General features: G+C 52.9%; 3 protein-coding genes and 1 non-coding gene across 4 annotated transcripts; 1 reads left to right on the top strand and 3 right to left on the bottom strand.

Moving 5' to 3' along the window:
• Positions 1-661: 661 nt before the first annotated feature.
• TAFAZZIN (tafazzin, phospholipid-lysophospholipid transacylase) lies at positions 662-12,401 on the bottom strand. Its single transcript, XM_049644495.1, has 10 exons — positions 11,929-12,401; positions 11,632-11,760; positions 10,584-10,629; positions 10,253-10,338; positions 2,822-2,902; positions 2,710-2,751; positions 2,423-2,485; positions 2,176-2,228; positions 1,677-1,754; positions 662-1,523 (listed from the first exon to the last, which is right to left on the bottom strand). Exons 1-10 carry the CDS (start codon positions 12,035-12,037, stop codon positions 1,422-1,424), a joined length of 789 nt encoding a protein of 262 aa, XP_049500452.1. The 5' UTR covers positions 12,038-12,401; the 3' UTR covers positions 662-1,421.
• A 2,024-nt stretch (positions 12,402-14,425) lies between these two features.
• On the top strand, positions 14,426-20,409 carry DNASE1L1 (deoxyribonuclease 1 like 1). Its single transcript, XM_049644493.1, has 8 exons — positions 14,426-14,666; positions 16,753-16,964; positions 17,314-17,402; positions 17,482-17,568; positions 18,518-18,618; positions 18,764-18,876; positions 18,957-19,205; positions 19,288-20,409. The coding sequence occupies exons 2-8, from the start codon at positions 16,833-16,835 to the stop codon at positions 19,411-19,413; spliced, it is 897 nt and encodes a 298-aa protein (XP_049500450.1). The 5' UTR covers positions 14,426-14,666; positions 16,753-16,832; the 3' UTR covers positions 19,414-20,409.
• Positions 20,410-21,328: 919 nt separating this feature from the next.
• RPL10 (ribosomal protein L10) lies at positions 21,329-22,965 on the bottom strand (the record flags this gene model as incomplete). The annotated part of the gene is made up of 5 exons (XM_049643320.1): positions 21,329-21,538; positions 21,626-21,788; positions 22,308-22,446; positions 22,676-22,783; positions 22,878-22,965. Coding segments are annotated over 5 exons (651 nt in total), but the record flags the coding sequence as incomplete, so codon positions are not given.
• Positions 21,838-21,970, bottom strand: LOC125932462 (small nucleolar RNA SNORA70). Its single transcript, XR_007460623.1, has one exon. It is a non-coding gene; the product is annotated as a small nucleolar RNA SNORA70 (small nucleolar RNA).
• Positions 22,966-23,578: the final 613 nt, after the last annotated feature.

The raw sequence follows: 23,578 nt of genomic DNA, 5'->3' as shown, positions 1-23,578 counted from the left end.
AGGTTCTACCTTTTTTTTCTTCCACATTTCTATTATTTTGCATATTGTTTGACCCTGTCAATTTCAGAAGTTCCCACAGGTTTCAACCTGTTCTTGTTTCTGCTGACGTAAGTACAATGCTTCATTTCCCTCTATGTTTGGTGACCTTTGTGAAGTCTTCTGGGTTGAGTTTAACTTGTGGATGAACTGGAGACCTAAACCGAGCTCACTTTCCTGCAGAGGATTTGCTTTTGCTTGTACAGAGAGCACCTCCACCCGTCTTTGCTCCTTTCAAGGGTCTCCGGCTCCATCAAGGTGTCCCGCTTCCCACCTCCCCTCAAAGCACTTGTGGCTCGTGGAGGCTTGCTGGGCCCTTTGGAGACCTCCTCCCGCCTGGAAACAAGCCCGGGGAGGATTCTATTGCTATCTGCTGCTTCTTACCTTACTCGATTCGGCTTTGGAAGCAAGTCCATTAGCTTCGCTCTGCCTCCTTTGCAAAATGAGATTAATCCCTACTTTTGCAAGGTTGTTATGCGGATTACAGGTAACGACTGAAGTTTTACGTGACTGGTGCACACTGAGAGCTTGACGCCCATCTGCTCAAGGGCCCTGGTTGCTCTAAGGGTCCAGCCTTCCAGCAGGTCACCTCCCCCCATCCCCACCCTTATGACGAGGCCAGAGGTAAAACACGACACAGATGCTTTATTGGCTACAAAACATGAAAACCCAGGCCCCAGGGGTCTCTGGTGATGCCAGGGAGGTGGAAAAGACAGAGCAGTTGCTGGGCCCCGGCACACGGGTGAGTGGTTGGGTCTCAGGCCCTTGCCGCAGGCTCCATCCAGCTCGATTTCACTTCCGGCAAAAGGCTGCCCTTCTGCTCGCGGCGTGGAGCTGGGCCCTGCCTGAGGACCCCACGCCTGTGGGAAGTGTGGGCGGAAGGAAGAGGTGGCCAACGGCCGTCTCTGAGGACGTGCTGAGGCAGCTCCTGGATCGGGCCTATCGAGTGGATGCCAAGCCAAGGGCCTCATGAAGTCCTGTGCGGACTTCTGGTCTGGCCACCTGCCCCCACTCAAGTACCCTCCGTCCTGACGCCAGCTCTGGGAGAGGAAGGAGGTCCCTGCCGAAATTGTATCCTCCTCTCGTGGCCAAGTGGGAGGAGTAGCTGAAACCCTTCCTTCAACCGAAGCAGCTCAGAGCAGAGGGAATGCTCACCAGCTGGGACATGATCCCTGTTTGGGGTTGTGCACAAATCTGTCTAAAAGAACATATCTGCTCAAAACATCAGTCCGTCCCCCAGTTCAGCTCTGTGCAGGGCAAGAGCCCGGAGACAGCGCCGGTGGCTGGTGGCCGGCGGCCGGTGGCCAGCTCCCCTGGGTGGGAGCTGCCTCTGTCCCGGGCCTGGGGGCCAGCCGCCCCCTTGCAGGAGGAAGTGAGGGCACCGTCTATCTCCCAGGCTGCAGGTGGTCGTGCAGCTGCTCCGCCTGGACCTTCAGGCGCTGGAATTCTTCCTGGATGAAGTCCGTCAGAGCTTTGCGCATCTCCACCTGAGGGGAAGGACTCAGGCTGGCCTGCGGCCCTCAGGGAGCTCTGCCCAGGAGCCCTGGGAGGCTGAGGGTGCCAGGAGAGGCTAAGACAGCTGCCGGGTGGCAAAGGGAAGCGGTGGGGGGGTGGGGGGGCAGGGCAGAGAGACAACTCACGGCCGACTTGTTCTCTGCCCGGAGCCGTTCAAGTACAGGCATGGCGCTGAAGGGCTTCCCGATCAGCACGGTGATTTTCTGCCGGGAGACCAGCCACCAGTGGGTGACAGAAACAGGGAGAGTGCCCACAGCCATGGCCCAACCACCCCAGATAGCCAGGAGCCAAGTCCTGCCCCTAACTTGCTGCATGCTCCCTCACGGCCACTCTCCCTCTTTAAGACAAAGTGGCCAGGCTCAGTGCTGTTCAAATCCTGCGGTCCATGCTCTGAATGTCCTGTCTTATCCAAACCCCAGGGCTCGCCGCCTCCACCCACCCTGATTTCTTTTGCTCTCCTTCTACTGGCCTTGGTGCCAGGAAGTCCCTCTCTCTCTGTTCCACTCGGTCCCCCTGCTGCAGCTTCAAGCTCAGCTCCTGAATCTGGCCTCAGCAGTGCTGAGTGGGAGACACGACGCACACAGTAGACAGACAGACACACGAAGGTCAACAGCCCCTACACACCTGTCCAAAGCGGGGGAAGTAAGGCGGGCTGTTAGGAAGGACATCATTCATTCCTGCAGCACAGTGGACAGAGGCCAGGAAGCGGGCATGGGGTAGAGCATGGTGACCTGGGAACAGATGGAGCCCCGGCCCCCTACCCCAGAGGCCCTCTCCCTGCCAGCCAGGGGAAACCCCCAAGACCTAGGGAAGCCCCTCCTCTCCCGCCCCCACACCCAGGCCACAGCCTTGGCCCAAGACAGGTGCTCACCGACATGCCACAGTGGCAGGATGACAGGGTTGAGATGACACTCGGCGATCAGACGTCCGATTCCTGCCCCGGGGAGAGGCGGGAACATCAGCAAGAGCACAGCTTCAGCGCCAGCCTACAGCCAGGCCACCCCTGCCGTCTTCCGGTTAAAACCACCTCCCCTGGTCTAGCTCCTCTGCCAGTCGAGCCCTCGTCTCAGCACCTGCCCCCTTCCCACTACAACCAACACACCCATCTGCCCCATCTGCCACCGTCCGACCCAGCCACACGAGGCCAGCAGTGCCTACCCCACTTAAAGCGCAGGAACTCAGAGCTCATGTTCACTTTCCCTGTGGAGAGAGAGGACAGAGATGAGGCTTGGCAGCTGGGGTGGTGTGCAACCCCGCCAACTGTACTGACCTTCTGGGAAGATGTGCACCCAGTCCCCATGGTTGAGCTTCTCCAAAATGAAGTCCATTCCCTTCTGGTAGACACCGTCTCCTGCCAAGAGAAGGCATGCGCCATCAGTCCCCGTTCTCTCGGGGCTCCCTCCTTCCCCTGGGAATGAAGCAGCAGCTCAAGGACTTCCTCATCCTCCACCACACCATCCACGTGGACATCCTCCGAGAACTCTCTGGGGACTCAGCTCCGGTTGCGCTGTGCCCTCGACAACATCCTTTGTTCAGAATATTCTCTAAACTAAGTACCTGTCATGTGCGAGGCAGCATCGTTGTCTCAGTCTCCAACTGAAATCCTTAACTGGCGATTCCCTCACCAGTCTGCACCCCGCCTTCTACCTGTTGGCCCCGCCACAGCCTCGGGCACTGAGCCACAGACACCCACAGAATGCGTCCGCGTGGGCTCCTGGATCTGCTCAGCATTCTCCTGGCCCTCCCTCCCTCTCCAGCTCCTGCAGCCTTCTTTCTCCTTGGGACACACCAGCCTTATGGCGAGCCTCCCATCTGCTGCCCCCAGCCCGGAGGGCACCGCTCGAGCAAACCAAGTCTACTCACGATCTCCAGCCTCGCTTGGGCCCAGGATCCTGGACAGCAACCCTTTCCTGGGGTCTTGGCTAGGCTTGTGCCCACAGCCATCCCTCCTGGGCCTCCCTGCCCTGCCTGAGCCCTCGGCCACTGCCATCCCTCCCTTCTGCTGACCGCTTCACTCCTCACAGGGCTCTGCTCCCTCTGAAACTAGTCTCTCAGTTATCGAGATCTCTTGGAAAAGGGAGAACATTCAATGGAACACAGTGTCACTGAGGGTTGGGAAAAACTCAGACTTGCTAGGCTGAGAGAAGGGGAGTGGAGCTGCCCTAAGGCTAGTAACACTCACCTTGGAGACACCTGGGGACCATGATACTAGACCCAGGTGGCCTGGCATTTGCAGCAACACAGACACACATACCTAATGCTATATACTGGCTTTCAACTGGGAGTCCCTCGGAGACCACTGTGACCACGCGTACTAAGAATCTCCTCGATCTTGTCCATATAGTGGACAGTGACAGACAGACTTATTGAGTAGGGAAAGCCATATCATATAGAGGAGGAGACACACATTGGGACTATGTCAGGCCAGTTCACCAAGAAATGGACTTTTAACCTGTTCTCTGCAAAGCCGAGTCTTTAGAAGGTGCTAGTGGGGCATCCAGGGGTCTCCACCCAACCCAATTGGGACCTGGCCTGGCAGCTTCTTCACGGGCTGGAGTTGCGGAGCAATCACCCACCACAGCTTCTCAGGGCATTGTGAGAGCACTGGTTCCCCTACTTTGGGTAGCATTAACTGGTAGGGGGTGGGCTTCAGAGGTGTCATCTCCTTCTGAGCCACTGGTGCAACTGCACCCAGCTTGAAATAAAAATTCATACTAAGCTACAATGCTCCCAAATCTTTGAGATACAGCAAAAGCAGTTCTAAGAAGGAAATGTATAGTGATACAGGCCTACCTGAAGAAACATGAAAAATCTCAAATAAACACTCTAATTTTATACCTAAGAGAACTAGAAGAAGAAGAACAAAGCCCAAACTTAGAAGAAAATAATAAAGACCAGAGTGGGGGGGCGCCTGGGTGGCTTGGTCAGTTGGGTATCCGACTTCGGCTCAGGTCATGATCTCATGGTTCATGGGTTCAAGCCCTGTGTTGTACTCTGTGCTGACAGCTCGGAGCCTGGAGCCTGCTTCGGATTCTGTGTCTCCCTCTCTCTCTGCCCCTCTCCTGTTCCTGCTTTGTCTCTCTCTCTCTCAAAATAAATAAACATTAAAAAAAAAAAGACAGAGAGGACCCAAATAAATAAAATCAGAAATGAAAGACGAGAAATAACAACTGATACCACAGATACACAAAGTATTCTAAGAAGGGCGCCTGAGTGGCTCAGTCAGTTAAGCATCCAATTGCTGATTTCAGCTCAGGTCGTGGTCCCAGGGTTGTGAGATCGAGCCTCACATCAAGCTCCACGCTGCTGGTGTGGAGCCTGCTTCAGATGCTTTATCTCTCTTTCTCTCTGCCCCTCCCCTGCTTGTGTGCCCTCCCTCTCTTTCAAAATAAATAAATTTAAAAAATTTTTAAATATATTTAACAAAGGATTATAAGAGACTACTATGAAAAATCATATGCCAACAAATTGGACAACCTAGAAGAAATGGATACATGCCTAGACACACAGTCTTTCAAAACAGAATCAGGAACAAATAGAAAAGCTGAACAGGCCGACTACTAGTGACTGATTATTTGAATCTATAATCCAAAAACTCCCAACAAACAAAAGTCCAAGACCAGATGGATTCACAGGTGAATTCTGTCAAACGTTTAAAGAAGAGCTGATACCTATTCTTCTCAAACAATTCCAAAAAATATAAGAGGAAGGAAAGCTTCCAAATACATTCTACAAGGCCAGCATGACCCTGATACCCAAACCAGACAAAGACATTACAAAAAAAAGAGAAAACTATAGGCCGATATCCCTGATGATGGTAAATGCAAAAATCCTCAACAAAATATCAGGAAACCAAAATTCAACAACACATTCAAAGGATCATTCACCACAATTGAGTGGTATTTATTCCAGGGATGCAAAGATGGTTCAAATATGTGCAAATCAATCAATGTAATACACCACATTAACAAAATGAAGGATAAGAACCTCATGATCATCTCAATAGATGTAGAAAAAGCATTTGACAAAATGCAACATCTGTTCATGATAAAAACCTCAAGAAAAGTCGGTTCAGAGGGAACATACCTCAACATAATAAAGGCCTTCTATATGAAAATCCCCCAGCAAACATCGTCCTCAATGGGGAAAAACTGAGACCTTTTCTCTGAAGGCCAGGAACAAGACAACAATGTCACTCTCACCACTTTTATTCAACATAGTAGTGGGAGTCCTATCCACAAAAATCAGACAAGAAAAAGAAATAAGAGGCATCCACGTTGGTAAGGAAGAAATTAAGTTGTCTCTATTTGCAGATGACATGATACTACATGTAGAAAACTCTAAAGACTCCACCAAAAACTGTTAGAACTAATAAACGGAATTCAGTAAAGCTGCAGGATACAAAATTAACATATAGAATCCGTTGCATTTCTATACACTAATAACAAACTAGCAGAAAGAGAAATTAAGACAACAATTCTATTTACAGTTCTACCAAAAAGAACAAAATACCTAGGAATACACTTAACCATGGAGGTAAAAGACTTGTACTCCGAAAACTACAAAACACTGATGAAAGAAATTGATGATGACACAAACAAATCGGAAGATATTCCATGCTCATGGATTGAAAGAATTAATATTGTTCCAACATCTATATGACCCTAGTCTACAGATTCAGTGCAATCTATATCAAAATACCAACAGCATTTTTCACAAAACTAGAACAAATAATCCTAAAATTTGTATGAAACCACAAAAGACACCGAATAGCCAAAGCTATCTTGAAGCAGCACAATCCCAGATTTCAAGAGATACTGCAAACCTGTAGTAATCAGAGCGGTATGGCACAAAAACACATACAGATCAATAGAACAGATCGGAGAGCCCAGAAATAAATCCATGCTTATGTCATCAATTAATCTACAACAAAGGAGGCAAGAATACACAATGGGGAAAAGACAATCTCTTCAATAAATAGTGCTGGGAAAACTGGACAGCTACATGCGAAAGAACGAAACGGGACCACTTTCTATCACTATACACAAAAATAAACTCAAAATGGATTAAAGACCTGAATGTGAGACCTGAAACTATAAAACTCCTAGAAGAAAACATAGGCAGTAATCTCTTTGTCACTGGCCTTAGCGACCTTTTTCTAGATACATCTCCTCAGAGAAGGGAAATAAAAGCAAAAATAACTCTTGCAACTATGTCAAAGTAAAAGGCTTTTGTACAGCACAGCAAAGGAAACCATCAACGAAACGAAAAGGCAACCTACTGAATGGGAGAAGACATTTGCAAATGATATTTCCAATAACGGGTTAATATCCAAACATCCAAACTGTGTAAAGAACCTACACAACACCAAAAAAATCAAATAATCCAATTTACAAAGCTAGACATTTCTCTAAAGACGACATCCAGATGGCCAACAGACCCGTGGAAAGATGCTCAACATCACTCACCATCAGGGAATTACAACTCAAAACCACGATGAGAGATCACCTCACAGCTGTCAGAATGGCTTGTATCAAAAAGACAAGAAATAACAAGTGTTGGCAAGGACGTGGAGAAAAAGGAACCTTCATGCACTGTTGGCGGGAATGTAAATTGGTACAGCCACTGTGGAAAACAGTATGGAGCTTCCTCAAAAAAATAAAAATAAAAATAGGGGCACCAGGGTGGCTCAGTCTGTTAAGCATTTGACTCTTGCTTTTGGTTCAGGTTGTGATCTCATGGTTCTTGAGTTTGAGCCATATGTTGGGCTCTGTACTACAGTGAAGAGCCTGCTTGGGATTCTCTCTCTCTCTCTCTCTCTCTCTCTCTCTCTCTCTCTCTCCCTCCCTCCCTCCCTCCCTCTCTCCCTCTCTCCCTCTCTCTCTCTCTGTCCCTGTCTGTCACTGCCCCCCCTTCTCACTAACTTTCTCTCTCTCTCTCTCTCTCTCAAAAAACATTAAAAATAAAAATAGCATATGATCCAGTAATTCCACTCCTATTAACCAAAGAAAACAAAAACACTAATTTGAAAAGATATGCACCCCTGCTCATTGCAGCTTTCCAATAGGCAAGATAGGGAAACAATCCTTGTGTCTATCGACAGATGAATGAATAAAGATGCGGTGTATACGTAGACAGACACAGGCGCACACGCACACACACACACACACACACACACACACACACACACTCAGTGGAAAATTACTCAGCCATAAAAAAAGAATGAGATCTTGCCATCTGCAACAACACGGATAGACCTAGAGGGTATCATGCTAAGTGAAATAATTCAGAAAAAAATAAGTACCATATGATTTCACTTGTGTGGAATATCAAAATCAAAACAAATGGATAAACAAAGAAAAAGCAGAAACGGACCCATAAATACAGAGAACAAATTGAGGTTGCCAGAGGGGCAGGGGTGGAGGGATGGGCAAAATCGATGAAGGAGAGTGGGACATACAGCCTCCCAGCTATGGGCTGAATAGAAGTCATGTGGATGGAAGGCACAGCATAGGCAATATAGTCAATGGTGTTGTGATAGTGTTGTATGGTCACAAAATTCACACTTGTGAGTACAGCATAATGTACAGAGTTCCAATCACCGTGTTGTACACATGGAACTAATGTAACACGTGTCAACTATAGTTCAATGAAAAAAGAAAAAAGAAAAGCTTGTACAACACCACTTCCATACTTCATGTCATATCATAAGGCCTATGCTGGGGGGATGGAATGTTCTAGAATACAAAAGCCAAGCATGCCACATACTTCCTTTGCTTTACCACGTGAGCTCTTGGCTGCACATCGAATACGTTTAATAAATAACCTGTCCCTGCCCACCTTCTCTCACTGAAAGTGCTTAGCGCTAAGATTTTCTTTTCGGTTTTTAATAGTGCAATAGCACTTGGATGCAGACCAAAAGAAGAACAAGACAAGAATTGGACATGGAGGGGGCCTGACTGGCTCAGTCAGAAGAGCATGTGACTCTTGATCTTGGCGTCATGAGTTCGAGCCCCATGTTGGGTATAGAGATTCCTCAAAAAAGGATAAACTTTAAAAATAGCAAATGGGGGCGCCCGGGTGGCTGTCGCTTAAGCGTCCGACTTCGGCTCGGGTCACGGTGTCACGGCTTGTAAGAACTGGGTCGGGCTCTGCGCTGACAGCACAAAGCCCGCTTCAGATCCTCTGTCCCCCTCTCTCTGCCCCTCCCCAGCTTGTGCGTGCTCTCTCTCTCAAATAAACATTAAAAAGAACAAATAAATAAGTAAAACGTTTCAGAAACGTGCACACGGAAGACATCTGGGCGAGCTTGCAGAAGAGACGACCTGAGGCTCAGGGACGGGAGTCTCCGAGCAGAGTCCCCATGTCCGAGAGCGGGGTGTGGTAAACAAGGCCATGGTCGCTAGCCGCAACGCTGTAGCTTCCGCTTGTGTTTTAGAGAAACGAAGTCGCCTCCAAAGGCAGCAGCAAGAGCAAGCGCTCAAGGCAGCTGTGTGCCTACAGTAGCTCTCAGGGCCTGGAGGAGTGCGCGTTAAAAGCCCTCGACTGAGGTAACTTCATTGCATTTGACCACATTTCACTTTGACCACAAACAGGACACTTTGCTGCCTTGGTGGCTTGTCTCTCCCTCTGTGCTCTGAGGTGCCATCCGGGCCCCCGCTCTCTGTCTGCTCTCCCTCTCTGCCATCTCTCCTCTACTTCTGCCACTCTGTCGCTGATTGGGTCCCCAACATCTTCTCAAGTGCCCTTCTGCGTTCCAGAACCGCACGTCCCACTGCCTCCGGGACTGCTCCCCTCCTCGGGGTACGGCCTCCTCACGTGAAACACGTGCACAGCGGAACTCCCCTCCCCTCCCAACCCCCGCACTGCATTCCCTTCGTCCCCTCCTCCCAGTGGCTCAGCGTCAGATGTCACCAAGTGTCACCTGTGGACCGTCTTCTCCTCCCCCCCTCCACCATAGCCAATCTATCAACAAGTCCCGTCAACTTTGTGTCCAGAGTGCTGCCCTTGTCCAGCTGTCTGTAGTGGCCCCCAGAGGCCCGCTACCATGCTCTGCTGCCAGGATCACTGCGATAGCCCCCCATCCGGCTCCCTGCCTCTACCGGGCTCTGCTTGCAGCCACCAGCCATGCTGAAGCCAGGGTGCTCTCTGGGAAGAACAGATTTGGAAGCGCATCACTACCCAGATGACAGAACAGAGTCCAACATGCTTAACGTGATTGTTCTGGAACCTTCACATCTGTCACACCCTCACCTCGCAAGCCTGGTTGTTACCCCAAAGCCCGCAGCGCCCATCACAGACCGATGACGCTGCGGTGCCATCAGCGGGTCTCTTGGCAACACCCTTGAGGGAAGAGGCTGTGGCCAATGCCTCGTGACTTCTAACGCCAGAGTCCCGGCTTCACACAACCCTTAGGCAGTCCCAGGGTATGAGTGCTCCCCAAGAAGCCATCACTCCTCCGGCAGCCACTGCCACGTCTGCGGCAGCCATGCAATACAACTGGGACTCACACCAGTGGAGCAGCGGCTCCCGGCTCCCTTTGTTCCCAGGCTGTGTGTCCTGGCTGGGTCCCTCCACGCCCAGTGCTGCTAAGCCAGAAGCACTAGCCACAGTCCCCGTTGCAAATAAAGCCCAAAAAGGCCCCAGAAGTGCCTCCCTGCATCTACTCGCCCACGGACCCCTCCTTGGAGGCTCAGCTCACCTCGGCACACAGGCACACACTTGCCCAAGCTGAAGAAGCGGGAGTGTAGTTCTCTGGTGAAGCAGATGTCTGCAGCCGCGGGGGTCCTGAAGAAGGGACAGACGCAGTCATCCCTGGCTCCTGCACCCTAATGCCCTGCCGTCCCCCCCAGCATGGTGCCTGACATCAGTGGCGATGTGGAAACGCGGCACAGGAGGGCCTGTGGAACCCCTCCCCGTGCCCTGCCTGTACTGCTGGACGCCGCCTCCTGGGCAGAGCAGGAGGAGGGCAAATCTGGGCAGAGACGGGTGAGGCCTGCCAGGCCCACTGCGAGGGGCCCATTCCTCCTCACCAACGCATCAACTTCAGGTTCCAGATGTGGCGGAGTTTCAGGATCCCTAGAGAAGGAAAGGCTTCATGACCCAACCTGCCTTGTCCGCAGGGAGCATCTTGTTCGCTCCCAGTTTCAGGAAATGAGGAACAAGGGCAGCAGCTCTACCATTTATACGTGGCCCAAAGTGCCATGTTATAGACTCTTGGGCTGGACCCTCAGGTTGTCCCTGGCTCGTTCTTCTCTCCCACCCCAACCCGTATCTTAACAGTCACATCTGGCCTGCCTACCACACTGATATATTTTGACACTGTGTACTCTTGTACACTTGTCCCCCCACTGTTAGCGCCACCACCCGAGTGCAGGTTACTGAATGGCTCTAAAGCCTCCTTGTTGGCCTCCAGGGATCTGCCTGTGGCAACGTACAGGCCCTTCTCTGCCTGATGGCCAGGGTGAGCTCGGAAAGGCTGCAATTTGACCAACTGACTTCCCGTGACAGTCTGACCTGCAGTCATCCGTACAGGCCCTGGGCACCCCCTGAGCCAGCCATTTGGGTTACTGGAGACTATGAAGTCAGCAGAGCAGGAACTTCTAGGTGGCGAAGTGGGCTCCCAAATGAGGGCAGTTGAAAGGTACAAACTCAGCCTGGAACAAACCCGGAACCAGGACGCAGGTCTCCCAGCCTGTAGCCTAGACTCTCCTTGCCAGGACACCCTATGGTTCTCAGATGTATTCCACTACTCTGTGGGACCTTCAATGGTTTACAGAGGATAGAGGGTTCCACGGGCCTGATGCATCAAACTAAAGAGGCCGTCACATCTTGCCCTGCAGTCTCTCCCCCACTTGCTCATTCCCTCCAAATTTCTGAGGCCGTCTCCAAATCATGTTCGGAGAGGATACCGACCAGGCCAGAAATCATATTTTGATTCCTGGGGCAGGACACCCCAGAAACAGGAGTGCCAGAGCTATGTACAGAGCCCTGTGAGAAGGGAGTTTGTTCTGCTTTTGTTTGGCGCCCTCCCGGGGTCTCTCCATGCTTCCCTGTGCCCAGAACACTGGTGCCAGGTACCCCAGAGATGAGGGTCATCCATGCAGGACTGGTGATTGGAAACAGTGATGAGGGGCGTGGCTGGGCCTCGGTTCTCGATGAGCTCGTACAGCACCTCCTTGTTGTGGACGGTGAGGTGGTTCATGTACTCTGGGGGGAGAGACGGACTGTGGGGAGGGGTCTTGGCCTCGCTGTCCCTGGGGCCCAGGGCTCCCCCCAGCCAAAGTAGCCCCGGCCCGCACCCACAACCCCGAACCCCAACTCTGGCTGGGCGTGGACAGCCGTGGCCGACCCTGCCTCGGCTTCAGGCCCACTCACTGGTCCAGAAGCAGCTGTAGGTGCCCACCAGGCCCATGACGACGCTGCTGGCCAGGGTCCAGGTGAACGGCGGCACCGCGGGGAACGGCCATTTCACACGTAGTGGCATCTCCCCCACCCAGACCGAGCTCCCCCGCTCCGCCCCAGGCGGCCTGGCGCTTCCCCTGCCACGGGGCAGCCTGGGGCGGGGGGCGCTCTAGATCTGTGTCCTCGGCCGCGGGGGAACTGGGTCCCTGACGGGCCCGCGCCACACACGGGCGCCGCGGCTCCGCGCGACCGGGGACTCGACCAAGGTCACCTCGCAGGTCAGGCCAGAGCCGGCCCGGCCCGACCTCTCGCCACAGACCAGCCGCCACCGGGGTCAGGAGCCAGGGGGCCCAGGGAGAAGCGAGAGGGGCCGGCGGCGGCACCCAGGCGCCCCGCGCCCCGGCCGGAAAGCGAGCCAGCGACGGGGCCCAGCTCCCGGCTGCCTGTCGCAAAACGCTCTCAGGCCGCTTGACGGCAGCGTGGGCGGGCCCGCGGGCTGCGTCGCCCCGCCCCGCCCCGCCCCGCCCCGCTCCAGCGCGAGGTGGAGTCCCGGCCGCTGGAGTGCGCGCTCCCTTTTTGTCCCCTTAATTTGGCCACAGAAAGGTGCGAGAGGCGATTTGGGCTACGCAGCACAATTAGCCAACGCCGCTAAAGGTCGGAGCTGGCGGGGACCTTACTTTCGCTTTTTTCCCCTTTATTTTTATGGAGGCAAAATTTATATAACGGAATTCGCCGTTTTGTGGTGTTTTGATACCGATTTCTGCTATATACCGTATTTTATATATACAACATATATACGATGTTATACATGTTACATTATATAATTTTAAAGGATTAAAATAGTACAGATTTGTACCATATGTGTAGATGTAATATGTAATGTATATGCAGCAACATATGGCATATAATAAAAGAAATACTCTGCATAATATATGTAATATAGTATTTTATGTCAGTACATTCCCACTGCCGTCAACCACTATCTCTAACTAGTTACAAAACATGTTTATCACCCTGGAAGAAAGCCCTATATCTGTTAAACAGTCTTTTTGTTTTGTTTTTATTCCTTTTTTTAAAATTTTTTAACGTTTATTTATTTTTGAGAGAAAGAGAGAGAGCACGTGCAGGGGAGAGGAAGAGAGAGAGGGAGACACAGAATCGGAAGCAGGCTCCAGGCTCTGAGCTGTCAGCACAGAGCCTGACGTGGGGCTCGAACTCACCAGCGGTGAGATCATGACCTGAGCCAAAGTTGCATGCTTAACCAACTGAGCCACCCAGGTGCCCCTATTCCTTTTTTTTTTTTTTTTAATGTTAATTTACTTTTGAGAGACAGAGTGCAAGCGGGACAGGGGCAGAGAAAGAGAGGGACACACAGAGTCCGAAGCAGGCTCCAGACTCTGAGCTGTCAGCACAGAGCCCAGTGAGGGGCTTGAATTCGCAAACTGTGAGATCATGACCTGAGCCAATGTCGGATGCTTAACCAACTGAACCACCCAGGCGCCCCTTTTTAATTTAAGTATGTTCTACACCCACCATGAGGCTTGAACTCACCACCCTGAGATCAAGAGTCACATGGTGCACTTATGAGTCAACCAGATGCCCGTGTTTTTTAAATTTTGAAGCACAGTTTTATTGATTTTTAAAAATGCTTCTGGGGAGCCTGTGTGGCTCAATTGTTTAAGCGTGGGACTCTTGGTATCAGCTCAAGTCATGATCTCACAGCGAGGAGCCTGTTTGGGATTCTCTCCCTCTCTCTCTGCCCCTCCCCCACTCACAAGTGCTCTCGGACTCTCTCTCTCTCTCTCTCTCTCTCTCAAAATAAATAAACTTTAAAAACTAAGTTGATTAATGAATAAAACAGTGTTTCTAGTGTTCTCATCACCACTGCAATCCTAATGTGCTCATGCGCATGGGTCCGGCCAACAACGGGACCACACTGCAATCATCAGTGAGGACCCGCCGCCAGGCCACAGACTCCAATGAATCCCCTGGTCGTCCCAACAGCGACAGTGCAGGACCAAACGGGACACCGAGCTGCCAGCTTTGTTCTCCCCTTCTGTTGGGGACAGTTCCTCAGTCCAGCCTTGACTGCAGTGGTGCCCAGTTCCCGCGCTGACTGTCGCTCACTTGGGGTCTCCAGAGCACTTAGGAGTGTGCACCCACCCTGACAACCAGCCTGAGGACGTGGAGAGAAAGCTCTTGTGCTCGGGTGCCCAGGCTACGTTGGGCACGAGCTCCAGCTCTCGCTTGTTCTCTGCCAGAGGATGCCTGGAGGCAGCCCATGTCAGGGGCTGAGCGCTGGGCCCGGGAGAGCACAGCTCCGGGTTTGCATTCTCCAAGCAGCTCCTCCTCGCCGCGCGGCCTTGGCACAGGAAACCACTCGTTATGGGAATGCTGAGGCTCCATCACCCTCTGTGACTCACAGGTCTGTCATCCGCCCACAGCTCCCGGCCTCTGCCAGCGCCTGCTTCCAGGCGGGTCAGGGAAGGCGGGGTCGGGGGGCCGGCCCAGCCCGGGGAAGAGCCCAAGCTCCAGGAAGGGTGGGGCGACGGCCTGACCCGGACGGACGGGTGGGTCGGGAAGGCCGCCTCTTCCTCTTTTCTCCTTTCTCCCTCGGGTTCCTGCCCAGAGAGCTGCTGCGATTCCCTGAGGGTGTGGTGATCTGCTGGCCTGCTTACAGCCAAGGCACGCGTGGACCTGAGCTAGTCTGAGTAGGTATGGGCGCCCTCTAAGCAGAGGGAGGGAGGAAGTTGCCCCCAGACTGGGGAGAGGGGTGAAAGGGGAAGGGTGCCCCAGGGCTGTGGCCAAGGCTTGGTGTTGGGAGCCTGGGTTGGGCTTTGGGCCGAGTCCAGGAACAGTCACTCTCCGGTTCTTCTTGCCTTCAGCCCTTGTGGGGACCCTTGGCCCCAGAGCCTCCAGGCCTTCCCTAAACCACCCAGGGCTGCTCAAATGTCCACATACATCCCAGAATAGTAACCAGGGCAGCCCCCATCTTCCCCCCCCCCCCCGCCCCACCAGCATGAGTGACAGAGCAGGTGGCCAGGGAGAGACAGGCATTCGGCCCAGCCAGGAATATGAAGGAGATGCACAGAGACTGCATGACAAAGAGGGGAGAACAGAGAAGAGACAGGGAGAAATACAGACAGGCAGAGCCTTGGTTGAGGCAGAAAGTGAGCCCGAGGGGGAAGGTGACAAAGCCTTAGCTAGGATGCAGTGGGAAGTTACTCAAATAAGAGGGCAGAAAGTTATGAGCAGAAGGGAGGAGGGGAAGGGACAAAAGCAGAGAAGGAATATGGTTTGTTTTCCAGAACCAACAGTTCCAGCCAAGGAGACACCCAGCTAGCTAGGTGTTTCGCCCCATAGCCCCTTGCTGGCTGTGTCTCGCCTCGAAGCTCCTCACGTGAGCCACTTGGGGCTGGATCGGAGCTGACCACAGAAGCCCCCCCCCCCAAGTTGTCTTAAAATAACTACCTTTAGTTCATTATAATAATTTTAAGGGCGCCTGGGTGGCGCAGTCAGTTGGGTGTCTGACTTCGGCCAGGTCGTGATCTCACCATTCGTGAGTTCAAGCCCCACATCTGTGTGCAGACAGCGCAGAGCCTGGAGCCTGCTTCAGATTCTGTGTCTCCTCTCTCTGCCCCTCCCCCGCTCATGCTCTGTCTCTCTCAAAAATAAACATTAAAAAAATTAGTTTTATAATATAAAATTTATAGTTGTATAATATAAAATCTTCCATAGGCAGAGTTTTCCACCATTTTTCCAACAGATGTGTGCACTAGCATGTCGACATGCTAGGCACACACAATTGAACCAAAAGTCCCTCTGCCAGCTCCCTGCCCCCACCCTCTAATACACTGGATAAAAGCTTCCTGAATTAACCCCACGGGGAGACAGTGCTTTTGGAGCTAGCTCCCTGTCGCCTTACTTGTAACAAGAAGCAAACAGTTCTTTGCTTTCAACACTTCCTCAGGTTGTGTTCCATTCGGCGCACCCCAAGTGGCGAACCCCTTGAGTTTAGTTACAAAGGTGACAGAGAGAAGGAGGCAGACAGAAGTAGAGGGACTTAATGTTGCTTACTGAGAATGTCACAGAGAGCAGGAACAGAGCAAGGGGCTGAGCCCAAGTGACAGGACAAAGTTTGGGTGCATCTGAAACAAAGATTAACCAAGAGACGCTGCGAAAGAGGGGCCTTTCAGCTGGCAGGATGAACAAGAAGGGGTATCCAGTGTGGCGGGGGTGTGGGAAAGGGGCCCCATCACACACTGCAGTGAGTGATTTGGCATAGCTGAGATCATTTTAAATGTACACGCCCTTGAACCCAACAATTCTGCTGATATCATCTCACAAGTGGAAAGAGATCTGTGTGAAGGCGATCCTCCTACTGCTAATGATGGTGAAAAGCTGGAGTTAACTGTGAGGTTGAACTCTTGTGTACTGCCGGTGGGAATGCAAAAAAAGGGTTTAGCTACTATGGAAAATAGTATAGCAGCTCCTCAAAAAAACTAAACCTAGCATGACTGTATGATCCAGCAGTTCCATTTCTGGATATATATGCGAAAGGATTGAAAGCAGGATCAAACTCTTGATCTGAGCCCAAATCTTGACGTTAGGGTCGCGAGTTCAAGCCCCTCCTTGGGCTCCACACTAGGCGTGAAAGTCAAGCCATATGTGCCAATGTTGGAAAGTGTCCGCAGGGAGAAAGGCGGGAGATCTGCAATGCTGGCAGCTCCGGGAGGCTGGTGCTGGGCAGCAGGACGGGCGTCACTTCCTCTGTCCCCCACTGCCATGTCCTTCCAGAAGCAGAACCGAGCCTAGCTGGGAGTGTACCCTGGGACAGCCTGGGCTCCCTCGAGGGCCCTGGCGTCGCACACCCAGCCATGCATTACCCGGCGGTGCTCCTGCTTCTCCTGCCCGGTGGGGTCGAGGCCTTTCGCATCTGTGCCTTCAATGCCCAGCGGCTGACGCTCACGAAGGCGGCCAGGGAACATGTGATGGACACGTTGGTCCGGGTACGTTCATCCCTGAAGGAAAGCTGTGCCCACAGCCCGAAGCCCCTGCCCTGCCTGACCAGGGGCATTTCCGAGAGAAGAGGGGACAACAAGAGACATGGGTCTGGAGATGTGGAGCACGCTCCTTCCCTGTCATCGGCCTCAGTCTCCTCCTCTGTGATACGGGTGCGGTGTGGATGGGGTGGCACTCGGTGTCCTCCCAGGTCCTCTCTGGTCCCAGTGCTCTCTGTGGGCTTCAGCCAGAGAGCCACAGCACCCTTGGCCACAAAAGTGCCAGTTCCCCAGGGACCACACCTTCCCCTTGGGGTCGCCGGCGCTGAGTGGGGCTGGCCCTCCTGGTGTCCTGCAGATCCTGGTTCGCTGTGATATCATGGTGCTTCAGGAAGTAGTGGACTCTTCTGGCAGTGCTATGTCCCTCCTGCTTCGAGAACTCAATCGGTGAGGAGGGCTCTGTGGGTCTGATCCGCCCCGACCAGAGCCGCAGGGTCCCTGAGCCTGGCTTTCCCTATCGCGGCAGATTTGATGAGTCCGGGTCCTACACCTTGCTGAGCAGCCCCTCGCTGGGGCGCAGCACGTACATGGAGAAGTACGTGTACGTCTACCGGTAAGCGCGGAGGGCAGCGGGGGCAACTGGTGCTCCCCCCCGGGGGTGGCCCTCACCTTCTCATTGCACTTTTTCTCCTCACTGATTGTACCTGGGGATCTTACTCTCCTCTGCCCTACTCAGCTCTGGTGCCCATATGTCCCTACAGCAAGAGGCCTGCCTTCTCCGTGCACAGAGGTGGGGCCCTCCGCAGGGCCGAGAGGCGCCAGGAACTCGGGCGCCGGCACGCACCGCCCGAGGTGGGCGCAGCTGGGTGTGAACCTGGGAATGCGGTTCAGGGCAAGGCTGGCGTCCTCTTTGGGAATTGGCTGACACTTCTGGGAAGAGACCCAACAACAGGGGCTCCCTGTGGGCCTTGGACAGGCCCGGTTTCTGGAGACAGCCCGAAGTCCTTAGGACAGCCTGGCGGCGGCAGAGCCCTCTAGGGTCAGGATGGAGAGGGCAAGGGGAGTGGTCAGGTCAGGAGGCCTATTTGTATAGATGAAATCATACGATGTGTAGAATTCACTTCAAAGTAATGGCGGAGGGGGGACAGAAGCACAGCCACATGGGAACGCTCGTAACGGCCCCAAAGTAAAAATGACAGTGCAAGTGTCCATCGGCTGCGCACTGGATAAATGAAAGGCAGTATCCGTGTACAGAGACAGAAAGTAGATCAGTGGCTGCCCGGGGGGGCTGAGGAGGAGGGGACTGGGGAGCGGCTGCCACGGGTGCAAGGTTTCTCTTTGGGGCCATAAAAAGGTTCTAAAATTGATTGTGGTGATGGTTGCACAACCTGTGAATGTACTAAACACCACTGAATTGTGCGTTTTAAACAGGTAACTTCCAGGTATGTGAATTCTAGCTCAATAAAAAACAGGTTCTAGGAAAAAGGCGAGGAAGGTTGTGGCCACTTGCAAACCAGAATCCATGATGTGAGGCCACTGCTTCCCATCCCTTGCTCCCCCAGGTCGCACAAGACACAGGTCCTGGATTCCTACGTGTACAATGACGAGGATGATCTCTTCGCCCGGGAGCCCTTTGTGGCCCGGTTCACCTTCCCCAGCAAGGGTAGGAAGGGGAGAGGGGTGACCCTGCTATCTGGGAGCTGGAAGGAGGACCTGGCTGGCTCTACTAAGCGCTCGGTTACTGAGAAGTGTCGGGGTGGGCAGTGGCCAGGAGAGGATGTGAGTCCTCCGTCCCCGGGGTCTTGCAGTCCTCCCCAGCCTGGTGCTGGTCCCGCTGCACACCAGTCCGAAGACCGTGGAGAAAGAGCTGAACGCCCTGTACGATGTGTTTCTGGACGTCTCCAAGCACTGGCAGAGCAAGGTAGGGCGGGGGCAGCTTGCGCGGGAGGGCCGGGGACATGATGGCTGGGTGGCCCGGCCTGACCGCCACCCCCTCTCCAGGACATGATCTTGCTTGGGGACTTCAACGCTGACTGCGGCTCGCTGACCAAAAAGCGCATAGGTGAGCTGGTGCTGCGGACTCAGGAAGGCTTCCATTGGGTGATCCCCGACGGGGAGGACACCACGGTGCGGGCCAGCACCCACTGCGCGTATGACCGCATCGTGCTGCACGGCGAGCGCTGCCAGAGCCTGCTGCGCTCCGCTGCCGCCTTTGACTTCCCCGGGAGCTTCGGACTCACCGAGGAGGAGGTAAAGGGGGAGACAGGAACGGCTTCCCAGGGAAGCGCCTCAGCCCTGGCACTGACGCTCTGTCTCGCTGCCCGCCCCCCAGGCCCTCAACGTCAGCGACCACTACCCTGTGGAAGTGGAGCTGAGCCGGGCGGCACGCAGGGTCCAGCCTCTCGGCCTGGCCACCGCTCTGTTGCTGCTGCTGCTGCTGCTGCTGCTGCTTCCCTAACTGGGCCTGCTGCCTACAGACGTGAGAACGGTGCTGCCTTCAGGACTCAAATCCTGGTCTCCGCCATCTGCTCTCGGACGGCTTTGGGGTCCAGAGACTCCTGAGGGCGTCACCTGCAGCCCTCCTCCATCTGACTAGAGCTCTGCCCCACTGGACTGTGGCTCTCCTCCATCTGTCTCTTCTTAGGTTTGGCTTGCGTTCTTTGATTGGGCTCCTGGCTGGCATTAGAATGTAGAAGAGGAAGGCAGGGAGGGGCCCTGAGGCTAGACCCATGCCACTGTGTCCCCAGCTACTGTCAGGAGTGGGGATAGAGCAGGCTCCGGGGCAGGGGGAGGAGGAGAGAGGGCTCTGGTGATTCTGGCTAAACTGCAGGTCTCAGAAAAGGGAATCACAACAGACCCAAAGATTTTTATTCTATGACAAAAAGGGAACTTACACATTGAGCACAAAAAGCTAAATTGTAGGGATATCGCATACGTGTAGCTGATACGTCAAAGGGCCATTTCCATTGCACACGGGATTCATCTACATCAGTATTAGGACTACAGCAAATACAAGGATTGAGAAGCAGTTTACACATACACATAGTAACTAGAGAACAGAAAATGTTTCAAACAGCCCCGTGCTTGCTGTGCCTGCTGCAGGAGCCCATATTTGCAACCTTCTTGCAGCCCAGGGCGCAGGGTCAGTCCAGTGGCTGGCAGGGCTCAGGTTTACAGAAAAGATATGTAGCATTTACCGTGTAACTGTGGTAGCAACTGTGTGGCTACATGGTTGTTCAGCCAAAGGGGATACATGATAGGATACATAGCAAAATGTCAACAATGATCCTATTTGGGGTGTTGGTATCACAGAACCCTTCCTTCTCCAGCTCTTTTCCAGAGAGCAGTGCTCAGTAAAGCCCATTAGCAAGACATCAGAGCCACTTAAGCACAAATGTTTATGGTTTAGAACCACCTCAAGGTCAAAAATAAAGGTCATTTTAAACTTCATAAATGGCTGGAAGTAATGATTACGAAAGGACTCTCAGGAGCCACAGGGATTAAGTGCAGCACAGTCCAGCTCCAGGAAGCAGTACACAGCAGCTCTGGGGCCACCGTGCACGGCTCTGGAACCAGATCCCCTTCTGCATGCGCAGCCCCAGGCCATCCAGCCTGCTAAGAACTCCCCAGGCCTGTTTCTGCTGCTCCACGGATACCCAGCCTGTTCCTGCTCTTGTAATCCTGGCCCTCAGAAGTGCCGGCCAGCACACCAGGAGCTCCAGGCCAGGGGAGCTGCATACTTGCCAACTGTCTCATTGCCAAGCCTATGGGCTGTTTCAGCTGGGGGAGCTCGAGGTCAGGGGACACTGGCCAGGGTGGTGAGGAGGGACCCAGAAATGAGGCCACAGGAGCGGTGGATGGTGTGGGTCAAAGCTGGACAACTCCCAACACAGGAAAACTATTCAAGGGCTAACTGGAGGACCGGGTCTCCTCGAGTGCTGGTTAAAACATGGCTGGAACCATGCCTGGTCTGATTCACTTCTTTCTGTTTCCAGTGATGTTGCTGGTCTGGGACCCGTGGGGAAAGATTCCACAAGCAGCCAGAGGTCAACCTTAGGCCACCAGCCCTATTTCATCACTGGGCAGGGCACTTTACTAAGGCAGCATCCACTGGACTATACTGGACTAAACTAATCACAGCATGAACTTGGCAGGGAAAACCTGAATTGATAGGCTTCTGATCTAGGCAGGTCCAAGTCCAAGTCCAAGTCCCAACCGGACAATTGAGAGGATGCTGGTCCCAGGCCATGTCGCTAGGTCTGTCTCCTTGCTGGCCTTGGCCAGCTCGTCAACCGTCTTCCGAAAAGACAAGGTAGTGACTCTCGAGTCCCCCTCCCAGCCCACCACCATTGAATCCAGAGGCAAAGACAAACAGACAGGAAGCAGGATTTATTGGTGGGCATGAATGGGGAAGGGCAGTGCTGAGGTTCTCATGAGTGCAGAGCCCGCCATTTGTCCAAGGGGCCACGATTAGGGATGTATTTGACCCCACAGCCATCTGGGATGAGCCGCTTTTCAGCCACCATGTCTTCAAATTCGTCCGCGTTAAACTTAGTAAAGCCCCACTTCTTGGAAATGTGGATCTATGGAAAGATGAAAATAACGAAATCAGGAAACCTGGACACTGACCGGGGCAAGTAAAGCAGGACCAAGGTTTCGGCACAACTTACCTTCTGGCGGCCAGGGAACTTGAACTTGGCCCTACGCAGGGCCTCAATCACATGCTCCTTGTTCTGCAACTTGGTACGGATGGACATGATGACTTGGCCAATGTGGACCCTGGCCACTGTGCCCTGGGGCTTTCCAAAGGCACCCCGCATACCTGTCTGGAGCCTAGATTGGAGAAAGCATGAGGCCAACCCTCAATGTCCACTGGAACAAAAACTGTCTCCAAGGTCCCTTAGGGCAACCCGTACAACCAACAGGCTGCATACACTACCAAGGAGGCTGCTGTTCGCAGCCATTGCACACTGGGCCCCATGGGAAAAGAGCACAGTCGGCTTAATTGGCTGCAGAAAATGGAAAACCTGAAAAGACTAGGCAGCCCCTACAAGGTGTCATTGGGCTCAGCTGAAAGCCTTCCAACTGGTGGCTCCTTCAGCTACCTGCTTGCTGGCAGATGGGTATCATCAGGATTAAAGCCTCTCCCTCAGAAGCACCTCCCTCCACCTGTCACCCAGAGTCTAAGACTTCGTCGTGATACCTTTTGTTTTGGGAACCTTTAACTTGGCTTTATTATGGGGGAGTCCCGTACGAGAGACCATCTCTGTTCCGATGGAAAAAACAAGGCAAACAAGAGCCTCAAGTTATGGGAAAACCCCTCAAAAGACAGACACCCAGGACCCAGCTCACCTGTCAGCTCCAGCACAGGACAACATCTTGTTGATACGGATGACATGGAAAGGGTGGAGCCGCACCCGGATGTGAAAACCATCTTTGCCACAGCTTTTCACCATGTACTTGTTGGCACAAATTCGGGCAGCCTCCAGGGCTAGGTTGGGGGCAGGTGGGAGGCAGCAGTGAGACAAGATAGGACAGAGCCACTTACTGTAACCGTCCCTGGCCCTCAGTGTACATCTGTATCGACTGGGTGAACTTCATAAAAAGGCTTGCCATCAGATACTCTTGATTAAATGGTGAATCTGGTGCAGTTTGTTCTGGGTCTGGTGGGGGAGGGGAGCAGTTAGAAAGGATGGGATTAACAAGGAATCCGGCCTCACCTTCAGAGGAGAGCTGCTCGTATTCATCTGACACCATGTGGCCACACAGTGGGAACTCATCCACTTTTGCCTTCTTACGCCCCAAGTCAAAAATGCGAATCTTGGCATCTGAAAAATATGGAGGTAAGTATGTGGGGGAGGGGCACCGGAGGTAACCGAGTCAGTGCAGCCAAACCAGTTTAGGAACTCTCCCACTACTTACCAGGGACACCTCTGCAGAAACGAGACTTTGGATACGGCTTGTTCTTACAATACCGGTAACTGTGGGGAGGGGAGAAATCCAAGTTTATAGTTCACAAGTGAACCCAATAAGCACTCTGAGAACTCCCTTCAATTAAGACCAAAGGATGGCAGGGAATGGGGACTGGGGGGCAACATCTCAATCTCTAGCTGTCTCCACTCCTGGAATTTGGCTCTAAGCAAAACACGGTCAAAACAAAGTGACCAAAAATTAGATAACACTCATACAGAAAACATAGAAGCAAAAAATCTCCCTCAACCCCGTATTATTATGGTTCCATGCTTCCTATAAGGTCAACAGGTGGAAAGGCACTTTTCCAGTTAAATAAGAGAAACATCTCAAAGACACTGCAAATTTCTTGCTAATTAGTAACATGATTCATGCCACTGATTTTTGGGCACGTGGCAATAAATCCGCCTTCGAAACCACATGTGAAAAGATTCTGACGCCCCCTGCAGGGCACACGAGGTGGCTGAGCCCTCTGGTCAGGGCGGCCCTTGGCGACCGAGGCCGAACGGGCATGTCGCCCGGAAATAAGATGGGGATGGCACACAAAGGCCCTGAGAGGGTATCGAGTCTGAAAAGGTGGCTAATTTCCAGGACGGAGAGTAGATGTAAGGCGGCCGTCGATTTCAGCCCGTAAGTGGCGGAACACACGCAGG

The sequence above is a fragment of the Panthera uncia genome, chromosome X, assembly GCF_023721935.1.
Source record: "Panthera uncia isolate 11264 chromosome X, Puncia_PCG_1.0, whole genome shotgun sequence".
NCBI lineage: Eukaryota > Metazoa > Chordata > Mammalia > Carnivora > Felidae > Panthera > Panthera uncia.
The sequence above is the reverse complement of the archived record's forward strand: the minus strand, read 5'-3'. Positions and strand labels throughout refer to the sequence as shown.

Excerpts from the sequence above, each read along its gene's own strand:
- TAFAZZIN (XM_049644495.1), bottom strand. The coding sequence starts at position 12,037 with ATGCCACTACGTGTGAAATGGCCGTTCCCCGCGGTGCCGCCGTTCACC. Across the intron at positions 2,229-2,422 it reads CCTGCCACTGTGGCATGTCG|GAATGAATGATGTCCTTCCT; the intron begins GTGAGCACCTGT and ends ACTGTGCTGCAG. Across the intron at positions 1,524-1,676 it reads GGGCAGAGAACAAGTCGGCC|GTGGAGATGCGCAAAGCTCT; the intron begins GTGAGTTGTCTC and ends CCTTCCCCTCAG.
- DNASE1L1 (XM_049644493.1), top strand. The coding sequence starts at position 16,833 with ATGCATTACCCGGCGGTGCTCCTGCTTCTCCTGCCCGGTGGGGTCGAG. Across the intron at positions 16,965-17,313 it reads TGATGGACACGTTGGTCCGG|ATCCTGGTTCGCTGTGATAT; the intron begins GTACGTTCATCC and ends GGTGTCCTGCAG. Across the intron at positions 17,403-17,481 it reads CTGCTTCGAGAACTCAATCG|ATTTGATGAGTCCGGGTCCT; the intron begins GTGAGGAGGGCT and ends CTATCGCGGCAG.